The sequence below is a fragment of the Dermacentor andersoni genome, chromosome 9, assembly GCF_023375885.2.
Source record: "Dermacentor andersoni chromosome 9, qqDerAnde1_hic_scaffold, whole genome shotgun sequence".
NCBI classification, from domain to species: Eukaryota; Metazoa; Arthropoda; class Arachnida; order Ixodida; family Ixodidae; genus Dermacentor; species Dermacentor andersoni.
The window spans coordinates 66,144,256-66,160,234 of NC_092822.1; the positions used below are offsets into that span (position 1 = coordinate 66,144,256).

Consider the following 15,979-nt stretch of genomic DNA (forward strand, 5'->3'; position numbering starts at 1 on the left):
AACGTGCATCGAACAATAGCTCTATTTAAAAATTGTGTGCGCGCGCATTCAGTGCTGCGAAATCATTTGCGCCCTGCCCTTTCAGGTTTTTGTCTTTACTCAGCGTCTCCTGTCGCGCTGTGAAGCCATGACGACAACAAAGACGCACATATGCTATTCGGCTGCCGAAAGCAACGCGAGAAGCGGTGTGCAGTCACCTCGGAGAGTCAGGTACACGAAAAAAAAAGGACGGAATTACCACGTGACATCCCCTTTCCTTTTCTTCTTTCTAGCCTGCTTACCCGTAGGTCACCTCACGGAGGTACCCTATAGCAAAACCTTAGCAAACACGTCCACTTCCACTCTGTAAACTATGTACAAAAAAGCCCTCAACGGCCACACTGACAGAGTTCTGTTATAAAATCACACAGTCAGGCGTCTCGGCGCGCACGGCGAAATTCTGTCGATAAAATCGGCGCAAAAACCGGTGCGGGCAACAATGTGACAGTTTGTGGCGGTTACACATCTTGCGAACACACTCGCACTCTTCTAAAATTTACACCCCTTGGGGTGTAACTTTGTCGCACAGCAGCAGCCGTCATCAACAATGTGCATTTCTCGTGTACATCTTGGTATAGCCATTGGCCGTCATCAATATTGCCAGTGCATTTGCTTATACTTGAACACCATGCGCTCGCTACTTTCCTGCCAGGAACGCTGCTGGACGCCAGCAGGTCCATGCAGGTTCATGACAGTAAAGTGCTAAACGCGCTGCGGTAAGCAAAGCAAACGCAATTTCTTGTTTACACGCTTCCGATCGCCATCAACTGTGATCTATCTTGTGCGCGTGCATTCGCGTATGCTTTGGCCAGGAAGGCTGCTGAACGCGTATAATACGCCGATGGGCGTTCCTGGCAGTAATGTACAATAAGGAAAGAAATATGGCGCAAGGGTGATGATGATCGTTGCTCTGTGACAAACCCATGCCCTGAGAGGGGGGGGGGGGGCACAGCTTTCGAAACAACGTCGCTTGCTTGAGCCTATTTGCATGCCAGAGCCAGCGGTGCCGGAGTTGGCGCCACTGGACACGGAAGGAGTTCTTTGGTTCAGCGTCAGTAGTGGTAGGCGTCACGGCTCTGGAAGCCGAGGTTCGTAACGCCGCCGCCCTGGCCGCGGTAGAGCTGCATCTCGATGGGGTCTCCCGGGCCCCACTTGCGGTCTGGCTGGAAGGCCTTTCTGGGATTCTGTGAGCGGAAAGGACGAACATGAGAAGAAAACAATTGAAGACATAATACACTCGAACCTGAATATGAGGGACCCGAAAGTAACGCGGACACAGAAAATACCCCCTCCCCTCCGGGACCGACGTCAGCGAGTAACAGATATATGCTCATAACGAAAAAAAATCGGATATAACGAAATTAGTTTTTGACTCGGATGTGATTTCTATAACGAGGTCCGACTGGGCCTAACATATGGGGAGTGATCTATTACCATCCACGCCACATATGTCCAAGATAATCGTGCATCGAGCTAGTTGGTCAATATCTACGCTTCCTGAATGCAAAGTGCCAGTCTTCTCGTCTCAACATATGTTGATGCGGCAGGCTTTAAAGCCCATACTTAGCTTTTCAAGGACGGTATAGCCTTATGCGACGGACTGTGACCGAACGCTTGCGCAATATTTCCTCTTTCGTTCTTTCATTATTATTTCGTACACTTGTGCCCTTTCCTCGCGCAAGGTATGCCAAGCAATGTAAGTTATCTCGCTAACCTCTCCAGCTTTCATTTTGCTCTCTTCTACATGCGTGTGCTTCGAATAAAGGCGATGGCGCAGGATAGGCGAAGAACTTGTATGGGGCAAGCATCGAGGGTTGACCCTCTACCTTTCTCCCTCCTACCCTCTCTCTCTTTTAATCCCATCTCCTCCACCCTGCTGGCGCTGAGCCGTGCTCCCGCATGGGTTGCAGAAAATAGTGCTAGCCTTTCCTCCTTCCCCACAAGAACCACTTCTCTCTCAGCGTTGTTTATGTATGTGCACAGCGTTATGTCTTGCCTTGCGCTTTCGCTCTTGTTTGGTCATCTGCGGTGTACACAATATGCTCACTTGCGATCAAGGGTATAGTGACAGAATCGGTAGAGTATAAAAGAAAAAAAAACAGCTCAGCAATTATACTTAGATACCGCAAAAAATCGTATGCATTTCCATTCGTGTTATTTAACGGAATAAGCTCCCAGGATGCCACACACACCAAAGTGACACACACACAAAACGCGTGTCGTCACTTTTTTAAGATACAGAGGGTCACAGGCCTCTGTTGCAGACTGCATCGCGCATGCACGTCTCTCTATGAGTCAATAAAAGAGCAGGAAGACGACAAATGATGTTTTTTTTCGCTATGCACAATCTCGTCACATTAGTGCCAGCCAACGTACGCTTCTACCAATTTCTTTTTATCAACCAAAAAGTTCAACATCGCAGCGCTTGTCGAAAAAAAAAATCCCTCTGAGCATTTCGGGAAGACACGGCATGGCGAGTGTCGTAAGTCGATGGCGACGAAAAGCCCATGGTCACGGGAACGCACCTTCCAGTTCTTGAGCAACACGATGACGCCCCAGATGGGGATCTGCGCCATGGACAGCAGGGCCAGAAACCAACCGACGCCGTCGGCCCACGACGGGTATGTCACGACATCGTCGTAGGTGATGGGCTTGTGCTGGGCTAGACCGTAGATGAATAGGAACTGCGGGGAGGGAGATATAAGAGGAGACAGAAGGAATGAGAAACATGCACGGTAAATTATGCAGAAGCACAGTGCGAAACAGGTAAGCAGTATACAGAGTAGGTGGTTCCCGGCTAAGTCCGCTGGTTATCAAACAGCGCGGGTTGCAGAATAGTGACCTTACATGTATTCCGAAATTCTACAAGTGAAATCTGAAATTCCGTAAAGCCCGGTTCCCACTCGTCTAAGTTGCCGTAATCAAGATTTTTACGCTAAACAAATCTTTACGCTATGAACCTCTGCACCGTGAATCTGAACACCGTGAATCTGAACACCGTGAATCTTAACACCGTGAATCTTAACACCGTCAATCTTAACACCGTCAATCTTAACACCGTCAATCTTAACACCGTCAATCTTAACACCGTCAATCTTAACACCGTCAATATTAACACCGTCAATATTAACACCGTCAATATTATCACCGTCAATATTAACACCGTCAATCTTAACACCGTCAATCTTAACGCCGTCAATCTTAACGCCGTCAATCTTAACGCCGTCAATCTTAACGCCGTCAATCTTAACGCCGTCAATCTTAACGCCGTCAATCTTAACGCCGTCAATCTTAACGCCGTCAATCTTAACAGTGGGAATGTTACTACATATATCAGTGAGTTTGCACCAGCTGTCCGTGAACGAAGGGAGCAGGCGACATGAAACTCACCCCTAGGATGCAAGGCGAGATGACGAGCCAGCTGGCCTTCCAGTACCAGCCAATGTCGTGTCCCAGCATGAGCTTCAGGTCGGCACAGAAGCGGTTCATACCTGAACAAAAAGAGGTCACGAGGTCAATATTTCGAAGTTGCGTCCACGAGCTGGTATATCTTATTGTGCCTCGTCTCACATTCTCAGTAAGGCGCACTAACGTGATTGGTGTTCACGTGATGACGTGCGATATTTTTCAGTTGTTATTGCAACGCCTTGCAACAACTAAATTTTATTACTCTTTATTCTTTGTTTAAAGTGACTATCTGAGAAGTGTCTGTGAGCACTAGAATTGCAGTTTTCTACTTTTTTGCGGTACATACGTCAGACTATGAGGAATGTGAATGTTATATTTATTTTATTTATTGTTTTTTTTTTCTTTATTCATTTAACTGAAATTGACAGCCACGCGTTTGGCTGCTAACTGCTAAATGGCTGAAATGTCTTACTTCACCATCATTCTTCAGTCATTTAACAATTTATTGTTGTGGAGAAACCGGCAACGTATTGCAAGAGCTAGCTGCAAACATTAAATAAATAAATAAATAAACAAATAAATAAATAAATAAATAAATAAATTTGATGCATATATGCCTTGCTGTCTTTCCTCCGGCCTGCTTTGAGATTCGTTTTAGCGAAAGAACAGCAGCAGCTGACTTTGCACCCGCGTCAAGTGTTCCCATATGCGTTAACAAATAACAGCGCGGTATAGTTTTCGATAATCGAAACAATTCGACGCAATTTGAAGTCGCCTATTGTAGACGCACGGGCGGTCGAAAATAGAAGGCATAACTGCAAGTGGGGCCGGCCCAACACATGCGGGCGGAAGCACGGAGATGATCACGTGTCGCGCGCGGAGCAATAATGGCTGCATGTGCGCGTTTACATTTTGGGCGAAGGCATTTCTCTCTCTCTCTCTCTTCCAGGTCTCTGTTCGCGGTGTCTGCTCCCTAATCATGGCCGCCAGGGCGTCAATCTCAGTCTACAGCTTGGCCTGTCGAAGAGAGTGAACGCATCGCCGATGCTAGTCGTAATTGACGAACAGACCGATTAGCCTAACAGCAGCTGCAAACGGGAAGAACGCGTGATAGCTTATGCGAACGCTTATGAACTCGCCACGGAACTTGACACGATATCGCTGCAGTAGCCGCTGTGGCACTAATCCACGAATATATACCGTTCCCATATCCGCTGCGCAGCGTTAATCCATCTAAAAGGATTGTTGGGATTCTATGCATATTATGCGCCGAAGCTGCATGAGCTACAGGCCCAGCTTTGGCATTCGCATGCGCAGTACCGTTGCCCCTAGTTCTTGCGTACGCAAGCCGCTTGCATGCCCTAATCTAAAACTCTCCAATATCCCTTACTGACTGATGCTGTCCAAATACATGCCTTAAAAAAAAAAAAAAAAATCCGCCGCATTACTTTTTTTTTTTTTTTTTTTTAACCCTAAACCATTTTCCCCCAACAAAGCTCTCGGATCGAAGCCGCCTTCGTCGTTTCGCTTCAGTCCCCCGCTTAAGTTCCCGACGACTGATGCGCGGCTATCGGGTTTCCATGCATCCGTTCGACTGACGTACTACGTCCACACTGGTGCGGGACGGCGATAGAATGAATCGGACTCGCGACTCCCTTTTGAACGAGAGAGAGAGAGCCTTGCCGAGCGCCGACACTGTTCGTGCGCATGGTTACGCGAGGCCCTCTATGGCGTATAGTACGCGTTGCCAATTCACGTCCACGCGAGACTTCCGCAGTTGTAACCGTGTACGCCCGGATGCAGCTCCGTATGCATATATAGGAGGTCTCACGTTCCGTCTGTCGTGAGGGGATGCGTGTACCTTCATATATTATATGTATGTATGCATATGTGGGTGTATGCATGTATGTGCGTGTGCGTGCGTGTGCGTGCGTGCGTGCGTGCGCGTACGGTCGGTATAGGGAACGCAGTGTATGTCTGGGGTAAGGCGCGCCGCTAAAAGGAAAGCAATGGACCCGGAGTGCCGGAGTGTAGAAGACTGCTGGAAGTGTAGGTTGCGTAAAAGCAGGTAAAGTGCAAAGGAAGAAAAAAAAAATTCTTCGGGAAATAACATATTTTCCGATTTGGTTTATTAGCACAAACCACTGATCTTAAATATCCACACATAATGTCCAGGAAAGCTAAATATAACGAGTTTAGTGACATATAGCCACCCCATTGTTTGAAGCTAGATATTCAGAAATTCCTCCTGTACATCCACATTCATTCTGTAAACTCTTGATTGCTCTTTTTAAATTTATGTGACGCGATAAAGTACGATCGCCCACCGCACATTTTTTTTTCCTACCTGTCATTTTCAACAGACAATATTTCTGGTAAACGTTTCATAGGAATTCAAACGCTGGTCAAAGTACGTACGCGCCTCTATAAATCCGAGCTGCGAAGATGCTTCGCTTCGCGAGAAACTCGGATTGCGAACGTCGTCGCACGCGCAATTTCGGCGGCTCGAGTTTCGCTACACTCTGAAAATAATTGCACCCTTTGGGGTGCATATTTGTCCCGCAACGATAATCGTCATCTGTCTTGTCCGCGTTTCCTTTCTTTAACGCTGCGAGCCCGGTACTTCCCAGTCACGAACGGCACGCGCGTTATCAGTGTGACGCAGCATTCTCGACAGGAAAGTAGCGAGCGCCGAGTTTTCAAGAAAGGAAACGCAAGCAAGGCAGATGACGATTATCGTTGTGGGACAAATATACACCCCAAACGGCGCAAACTGTTTTTAGAGTGTAGCTAATCCAACGGTATGAAGCTGCAACTCGAAGGACTTGCGACAGCAAGTTTGCCCGCCGTGGTGACTCAGCAGCAATGGCGCTGTGCTGTTCAAACGTATTTACTTAAGAGGAAGCTTTAGCTCGGGCCCAACTCCGCGACGCGGCCTATTCAAATACATGTAAAACGCACAAACTCTTTTCTGAAATAACCCCTGGGCCGATCTTAATGAAATTTGTTGCATTTGACAGAGAAAGGCAAATCCTAGTGGCTGCTGAAAACGGAATTTAGATTTAGGTCCTGAATGTTTCTAAAAGAATTTTCAAAAATTCGTAAGTTTGAAAAAAAAAAAAAAAAGAAGCACGAAGTTTACAGATTCATAGCTATGCATAAAAAACAGATATCGCGGTTCTGTGAACGGAATCCATTAGATCATTGAAAGCGGACGAGTTCGATACGCCGTTTTATATCTTACGTGAATTTGTTACGTTTTTTACAAGGGTTCTGCAAAAGCTGCCTTTTGATATTACCAAATTTTTTGAGATTCATGTGTAACATATGAATTTTGTCCGCTTTAGACGTACTATTAGATTCAATTTATAGAATTGCGACATTATTTTTTATTGCTGAGTTAGTGAATTGTAAACTCGATAGTTTCGTTTTCCGAAAATTTGCGATTTCTGCCAATTTTTTAAATAACAAAATTGACGACATCGATTTTAAAAAATTCGAAAGCAACAGTCACTAGATTTTAAGTCTTTCTTTTAAATGCACAAACCTCGTCAAATTCGGTGCAGTGGTTGCCGAGAAAAAGGAATTATCCTTTTACATGTATCTGTAGATAGAAGCACGCGAGCTTTAGGCGGCATTGTGCTGGTGAGCACGAGATCGCGGGTTCGAATACCGGCTCCGGCGGCCGCACTTGAATGCTTCACTAAAACTTCTTTCTGGGCGAGTTGGTGCATACTTGATTTGAATATTGTTACAGCGCTAACACATGCATCCACAAAGTAACAGGGACGAGACACAGCGCCTGTGACTCGTTCTTGTTACTTTGTGGACGCATGTCTTAGCACTTGAATGCATGGGAAGCGAAATGCGAAAGCGCTCGTGTATATACTCCGACTTAGGCGCCCGTTAAAGAGCCCCGAGGCGGTGAGAACGAATCCCGAGCCTTGCACTATAAGGCGTTCCTCATAAGACACTGCGCGGTTTCGGAACGCGTAACTAGGCGCACGTCCTGACTCCCCCGGAGCATAGTTTGGGGAACGCCACCATCACACAGCGGTGCGGCCTTGTTCCCAAGGGATGACTTATCCCCGTGCTGCTTATCTTCTGCGATCACACGAGAAACAGCATATTCAACCATGACGTGGCCGATGGTCGTGTTGGCTAACAGTGATGTTCGTCAGTGGTACCATCAAAGGGCGTTTTTTTTTTCGCTTACCGTAGAACCACATGAGCCCGATGATTTCACAGATGGCGATGAACAGAACGGCGCCGCCTCCGGCGTAGGTGTCCATAAGATTCAGGACGTATTGACCGCCCTACAAGTGAGAGTAAAGGAAAAATTGCAGGATTGCAGGTATACAGTGTGTCACGACGGAAATACAGGCTACATGCAGGTACCTACACCGGTCAAGGCTGTGATAATGAGTGGCCTTATTTCGCATTCCCAGTCTATGTATACCCCAAAGTGACAAAACTGAGCCGATGTAATGTTTCTTTGTTGTAAATGTTCAGCTAGCAAGAGGCAGCTGACGCGGCCAAAGTCCGTGACGTCATAGGGAGCCAGTGTGGGAAGTTCACGTAGGCGCTGAACTTCCAACACCAGCATCTCATGACGTCACGGAAGAGCACCACCCGTCCTTTCTTTTTGTTTGTTTCTGTGTCCTCTCTGGATTACCAATCATCCGATCACGGTAAGACTGCATGCCCTTTTGGTGTCTATATTAATGGTTATCTTTAATATCATTTGAATGTAGCCCCTTTAGTGGAGCTTCAGACGAAACTTTAGCTCGGGGCCAACTCTGACGAGGCCTATTCAAATACATGTAAAACGCAAAAACGTTTTTCTGACATAACCTCTCGACCGATTTTTATGAAATTTGTCGCATTTGAGAGAGAAAGTTAAATTCTAGTGACTGTAGGAAGCGGAATTTCTATTTAGGGCTTGAATTCTGTTAAAGGCGTTTTCAAAAATTCTAAAGTTCGGAAAAAGTGGAAGCACGAAGTTTACAGATAGATAGCTCTGCATCAAGAACAGATATCGCGGTTCTTTAAACGGCATCCATTAGATCATTCGAAGCGGACAAATTCTGTAAGTTAATTTATACCTTACGTGAATTAGTTACGTTCTGTACAAGGGTTCTGCAAAAGCTGTATTTCCTTATTAATATTTTTTTTTAGATTCATGAGTAACATATCAATTTTGTCCGCTTTAGATGTACTATTAGATGCAATTAACATAAATGTGACATGTTTTATTGCTGAGTTACGGAGTTGTAAACTTGATAGTATCGTTTTTTGAAAATTTGCAATTTTTGCCAATCTTTGATGAAAAACTGACGATATAAATCAAAAATTCGAAACCAACAGTCACTAGATCTTAAGGTTTTCTTTTAAATGCAACAAACCCCGTCAAATTTGATGCAGTGGTTGCCGAGAAAAACGAATTCTCTTTTTACATGTATTTAGATAGGAGCACCGGAGCTAAAGCAAGAAGAGAGATGAGGGCAGAATGGTACCTGTGTGACGCACGGCAGACCGAGGAGAAAGCAGAGTAGGCAGATTCCGAAGGTGAGAGGAATCTTGTACCGCCTGGACCTGGGGAACTCGTCGTAGAATGCGGTCAGGAAGGTCTCCAGCAGTGCAAACTGAAAGTGGAAATAATGTCGCGTGAGGCGATGATGAAGGCAGTTCGAAAAGTAATTTTATTGCGACGCCAAATACACGCCAATATTCTACGCGTGTTATGGCGCCGCCGCCGCCGTGCTGTCACGACATCGACGGCGCTTGCGCCGCTCGCGCTTGGAGGGTTAGAAGGTCTCCGCAGATGCGCAGTGCGTTCAACTACAGAGAGAGAGACAGAGAGAGACAGAGAGAGAGACAGAGAGAGAGACAGAGAGAGAGAGAGACAGACAGACAGACAGACAGACAGACAGACAGACAGACAGACAGACAGACAGAGAGAGAGACAGAGAGAGAGACAGAGAGAGAGAGAGACAGACAGACAGACAGACAGAGAGACAGACAGACAGACAGACAGACAGACAGACAGACAGACGGACAGAGAGACAGACAGACAGACAGAGAGACAGAGAGACAGACAGACAGACAGAGAGACAGAGAGACAGACAGACAGACAGAGAGACAGACAGACAGGCAGAGAGACAGACAGACAGACAGACAGACAGACAGACACAGACAGACAGAGACAGACAGACACAGACAGACAGACAGACAGACAGACAGACAGACAGACAGACAGACAGACAGACAGACAGACAGACAGACAGACAGACAGACAGACAGACAGACAGACAGACAGGAAACCGAAGAAGCCGAGTGGAACGCACTGCCACTCTCCGCGTGTCAGTCGTCTCTGCAGTGGAGCCAGGACAGCGTTATTCTGCCTTCCGTTGCTGCAGACTGAGCGTTGGGCGCACAAACAGTGTTCTTGCCGAGCAGCTATGTGCATATCACACCGTGGTGTCTACGCTATATACTCCGAGTGCAACGGACATTGAACGTCAAGCTAAAACGCTATGACATTAATGCTATGCCTCTTTTTTTCTATAATTTCAGAGATAGCTTACGCTCTCTCGAGCTTAAGAAGATTACACAGTTTGGAATTTGAAGCTTTAAAACGGACTCTCGAGCCCTATACTGAAATACATTGTAAAAAGGCTACAGCGCGCTGGGGAACCATGCCAACCTACATTGACGAAAATTCTTCCATGAAGAGTACAAAGCTATAGTGATCGCGAGTGGTTTGAAAATGCGTGTGAAAACGCAAATAAACAACTGGATTCTGAACCAGCTTAATTAAGACAAGCTCGTTTCCTGTTCATTCGAACTTCCGTGAAACGCGGAAGCGAACGACGCACGGGAGTCACATTAACGAGGAAGGAACTGTCGCAAAGTCGCCCACGTTTGACGTCCGCGACTTGTGTGCGCAGTGTTGGCGGAAGCCACGATGAGATGGCGCCAACGAACAGGTCGTGCTAGAGTTACTGCATATGCTCTGTATATGCTTTGGTAGCAAATACAGTTAGCTCTATAGGTCGTGCATCTCTCCGCAAGCCTATTCCGGTCCTACATGTGCCTGAAACGCGAACGAGTGTTTATCCGTTCGTGTAATCACTCACATTTTGTCTTCTTCAATTCCTTATAGTTCAAGCGAAAACGTGTCGTCCCTATATTCGACACTGAGTAAATGCGTGCTGTCCATCTCCTCTCGGCAACCGTATTGAAAGAAAGCGCATGTGTACAAGACGTGAGCGACACCGTTCGGCAAGGTCCCGTAACCGGCTACCTAAAGCGATTCCAGTTGCACCGTGGCTGTCAAGGTCACACCAGGCACACGAAATACTACAGTAATATGAGCAAGACAGAAGTTCACAGGAAGATGGAGGCCCTAAGTGATCGCGACTGTGGCAGAACTTTGTCCGAACACTGTTGTTCGTCCCGGTAACACAAGTGAAGTCACTCACCTCACTGTCTAATCCAAGCAGGAACAGCATGAAGAAGAAGAGGAAGGACCACAGCTGGGGAACGACGAGTCGGGACAAGGCCTCCGGGTAGGCCACGAACGCCAGACCTTGGCCTACGTGGAATGCATCGAAGCGCGTCATTGCTGTGCCACTTGGATCGCAAAGAGGCGACGTCCTAAAGGGTATTGTAGAGGCACCTCAACATAGTTTCGCTAAAGACACAATAACCAGTAACGCGTCGACTTGTTTTGAAGGTTATTGTAAATGATACTGTGTTCGCGAACTAAAAATTTTGACAGCGTGTTCATTTGAGCTCGGCGACACAGGCTACAGCAAGAGAACCACAGGACACAATGGTCTGTCCTGCGTGCTTTCTTCTTTTTCTTTCTTTGTTGTGTCCTGCGTCGCGTTGTTTAAAGCTGTTTCTTTATAAAAATTTTCAGTTTTCGAATTGGCGGAATCGAAGAACAGGATGCTAACGCAAGTGCGAAGAGTTCGCGAGGCAATTGTTTTCGCTAATTGTACGCCCGTCACGAAAATTAGGTATTCGATCGCGAAAGGAAGGCTTAGAAAATTCGCAAGGACAGCGTACCGGCCTTCGCGACGTCCTTGATGTCGATGCCGAGCTCGGTAGACATATTTCCGAGCACAGAGAAGATGACAATGCCGCCGATGATGCTGGTGATGAAGTCCATCGAGCTCACGAATAGAGCATCTCTGCAAGTAGGAGGAGGAATAAGAAAAGGTCGATCGTTACGAAAGCATCATCATCATGAGACTACTGCACGTCGACTGGAGGACCGAAAGGCTCCTCAGGAATTTCCAATTACCTCTACCTGGGGTCAGCCGAATACATCTGTATGCCTGAAAATTTCCTTAATCTCCATCACACCACGTAATCTTATGGCATCCTCCACTGCATTTCGTTTCCTCTGGCCGCCATTTTGTAACTCACAAACCACCGGTTATCTGCTCTATACGAATTGATTGACTTGCCCAACTTCACGTACTTAATCTAATTTACAGTATCAGCTACCCGCGTTAACTCTTTAATCGATAATGTTGCCTTCCTGTTTATGACGCATATCACACATATACACCTGAGTATCACGCATATAATTTCCTTGTCTATTGCTCCTTGCTCGATCCTTAACTTCTCAACTTTCTTTGTCCATGTTTCTGCGCCATAGATTAGTACTGGTAGAGTGTATGGATAATATACTTTTCTTTTCAAGCTTATGAAAAAGGAGATATTATAGCTTTGGCCTGGCCTAAACAGTTTACGGAATACCAGCGACGTCGACGGCGGAAGCAGCGTTGGTAGCGCCATCTCGTGACACTTCCTTTAAACACAATGTGTTAGAAACGTTTTCGTGCTGCGTCATTGTTCTCGCAGAAAGGGATAAAAGAAACAAGGAAGTACACTGTAGGCTAACGATTGTTGTACGCCGAAGCCTTTGCGCCAGATAGGTAGAGCGCGTTCGTTCCAGTTGACGTCATCAACAGTGGTATAGGGCAGTGGATGCCGCTGAAGCCAACGTTTCGACGAGAAGAAATTTCTTGGGCGGGGTAACGACTGACGAAGTCCCCTAGTCGTAACGTTGGCTCCAGCGACGTCTCGTGTTCGAGGATTGTTGATGCCTTCAAGCCTCCACTTTCCTCGCACACCCGCAGTCTCGTTTAGCTTTGTGGTTGTGGTCGGCCTCACCAGATGTCGCCACCAGCGCTGATGCGCATGTCCGTCTCTCCGGTGTTCCGGTATTTCGCAAACTGCAACACGTACGTTTTACGTACGGCTAAAACTTCCTATCAACGCTTCGTTCCGACGCGCTAAAGCCGCCCGTGGCCAGCAAGCCCAAGGCTGTCTTGATCTGTTATCCAGAAGGCCACCAGGTCGTCCGGAGATAAATATTGCGCATTCTGCTAGTGCTTCTTTCAAACAGTGGACTTTCAGACATGTGGTGGCATACTACGTACCCTTAAAGGGGCTCTACATGCGGAGTAATTCCCGGCTTTGAGCGTCAGGTTAAAGCCTATATAATCATCATCATCCTCATCCTCACCATATCACCACCATCATCACCGCCGCCGACGCTACCATCACCAGGCGGCGGCGGCGGTGGCGGTGATATAATTTCAGAGCACAGCATGCAGTAAACACCAATGGGGATGTCGTACCGGCGACACCAACTCGCTTTCTTTCCATGCCTTTATTTATAATATAGTGCGTGGGTGAACTCAACTATATCCTTTTAATCCGACTTCGTATCTGCCGCAGTTCGTTTTCTATATGGACGAAGCCGCACCAGACAGTGTACTGACCTGTGCACCGCGTTGCTGAACTTGTTATACGAGCCGAACATGATGATGCCTCCCCAAGAGATGCCGAGTGAATAGAAGAGCTGCTCTGCTGCCGCGCGCCAGATCTAAGAGAACACAACATGAAATGAAAGAAAGGTCAGATCACGTGGCAGTCCTAAGTCAAAAGAATCCGAATGTACAACGTCGCCATCCGGTCCCCCACCGCAAGCTGCTAATTTCAGCGTCACTGGATCACACGCCAAAGGTTTCTGTCAGACTGAGGTCGACAGGGTTTCCGAAAATGAGCGACTTAAGAAATAGTCGAAGTTGCTTGGATGGTGACAGTTCAGGCGTTTTTCGTACGCATCTAACCTTCAGTCTCGTTCGTTGTTTAACGCTACCTTACTGCACTTCTAACGTATGTGACCTTGATAGTTGCTTTTTACTCGAACTTCTTAAGTTCGTCGCATTACGAAGTAGCTCAAAGATTTCAATTCCCGATAGTCTACTGGCCAGAGGCATGTTCTGAGCATAACACGTCGAGTTCCGCCATGTTCGCTTTTCGAGCCAATCAAGCAGACAGAATGGCGAAGTAGCACAGTGTTCAGTAGTACTCACATCACATTTCCGACTTTTTTTTTTCGCGGTAAATGCAGGTTAGAAACCAATGCAATGAAACCAATGCAAGCTTAGAAACTTCAGAAAAAAGATAAATACTGGCAAGCCTCATAGTACCCTGATTAACTTACTATAGTAATTTCTATTATGAACCAGTTTCGGTTTCATTTTTCTAGAAGGTGTATGTGTCGTGACGTCATGAAATGAAAGGTCACGTGGGAGCTGGACACCGCGGTCTTTTGGCACTGGCTCCAGCTCGCTCATTAGTCTGTCGTGCTGCTACACCGGGTCGCCCAATGAGTAGCAGCATAGAAGCCTACCGAGTGAGCTGAACCGAGTCAAAACATGGCGGTGTCGTGCTCCCACGTGACCTTCTGGATCATGACGTCACACATGACGTCACGATACATACACCTCCTAGGAAATGCTTTCGCAGTGGCGGTTGTGGACCGCCGCGGATCCACAAGATATGCAGCCACGGTAATTGCAAGGAAGCCTGAACAGGCCGAACAGGTTGCGATCGCTGTTGCGCTCACCGACGACAATCTTTCCCATATCTACAGCGACTCCATAGCCGCTATCAGAGCTTTCCAGAAGGGCACGGTCTGCGCACAGGCTCTCAAAATTGTTTCAAAGAAAGAGATTAACAAACACTTCATATACTGGTTCCCGGCACACTTAGGACCAAAGCTCGGCGACGTCCCCAACCTTAACGAGGCGGCACACGAGGCTGCGCGCGCGCTTACAGACCGCGCGGCTTCACCCGACCACTCGGAGAATAAGGACGCGCCCACTACATACAACGAAGTCACTAAACACTACTACCTACAACGCAGACAATATAGCACGCCACACCGCACGCTCACTCGAGCTCAAGCGGTTACACTCAGAATGCTACAAACAGACACATACCCCACTCAAAACAGATTACACCATTACATGCCTGAGCTCTACGACAAGTCTTATTGCACCAATTGCAATACATCCCTTAACGTTTATCATTTACTCTGGCCGTGCTCGCAAGCTCACGTAAACTACGAACAGGACAAGCGCAAGTTTGAAGAGGCAATCCGGAGCGAAGAACTCGCTCCCCAACTCTGGGCCGTCCAGCAGGTCCACGACGCCGCCAGGAAACTCAACCTCCCGGTTCCGTCGTGGGAGACGCCCACTCCATGAGAGCCCAAAGCTCTCGTGGCCTGCAGGACCTGAATAAAGTTGATTTCCTTCCTTCCTTCCTAGGAAATGAAACCGAAACTGGTTCGTAATAAAAGTTATTTTAATAAGTTAATCGGGGCTTTCCAAGGCTTGCCAGTGCTTTTTAATAGGCTTTTGAAGTCCGGGAATCACAGTTATTAAAACAAAAAGTGAGAAGTCGGAAATGTAATAACGGCACACAATACGCAGGGCACTCACGTCGATCTCCAGGAGCCTGTGCCACTCGGGAATGATGAAGTACTTGATTCCTTCCACAGCTCCCGGGAGGGTGACTCCCTTGACGAGCAGAATGATCAGCACGAGGTAGGGAAACGTCGCCGTGAAGTATACGACCTGGAATGAAAAGAAAGTTGGGGGCGTTGGCTAATATTCTCTGCCGCGCCCCACCATTGCCCCATCGACGATCTCAATACCATTAGGTGCCTAAAATCTTCCGTTTTTTAATGCTGTTACGTATAAAGTTGGTCCATTTAATGAATTTAAACTGCGATACATATGCTGGCAGAGAACGCAATTTTGCAGATTTTATGGAGATTTGTTGATTGTAATATATCATTAGAAATTTAACTATTAGTAACAAATGCCACTGAAAACATTAATAGGCGTACTCTAGGTAGAATGATTTCTGTTTGCTTCAAAAACGGGCTTTTTGCCTGTTACTGTAACTGCTAGCATGGACAGCGTGAGTAGGCGTTCGACGAGCGAATGGTTTGCGAGAACACACTACGCCGCAAGATGGTACTAAGCGTTATTATACCATTGACTATGTCCACGCGACACCGATTGAACTTGAAGTTTAATGAATTGAGCATCTAATGTCAGTTTTCGTGCACTTGTTGGCGACTAAAGAGACTCAATAGATAGCGGAAAAACCGAGAAAGACAACGTTTCGTAATGAAGTTAAGGTCTACGTG

The 15,979-nt window shown here is 46.9% G+C and overlaps 1 protein-coding gene across 2 annotated transcripts in view; it reads right to left on the minus strand.

Moving 5' to 3' along the window:
- Positions 1 to 15,979, minus strand: part of LOC126528192 (sodium- and chloride-dependent neutral and basic amino acid transporter B(0+)-like) — a 60,315-nt gene continuing 44,336 nt past the window's right edge. For both annotated transcript variants that reach the window (XM_050176071.3, XM_055069179.2), the window contains 9 exons: positions 15,264 to 15,398; positions 13,254 to 13,357; positions 11,524 to 11,648; positions 10,932 to 11,044; positions 8,964 to 9,092; positions 7,664 to 7,763; positions 3,430 to 3,530; positions 2,565 to 2,723; positions 1 to 1,223 (listed from right to left, as the gene is read on the minus strand). In XM_050176071.3, coding sequence (XP_050032028.1) covers positions 1,092 to 1,223; positions 2,565 to 2,723; positions 3,430 to 3,530; positions 7,664 to 7,763; positions 8,964 to 9,092; positions 10,932 to 11,044; positions 11,524 to 11,648; positions 13,254 to 13,357; positions 15,264 to 15,398 — 1,098 coding nt within the window. In that variant the 3' untranslated portion in view covers positions 1 to 1,091. The remainder of the gene's footprint in view (positions 1,224 to 2,564; positions 2,724 to 3,429; positions 3,531 to 7,663; positions 7,764 to 8,963; positions 9,093 to 10,931; positions 11,045 to 11,523; positions 11,649 to 13,253; positions 13,358 to 15,263; positions 15,399 to 15,979) is intronic.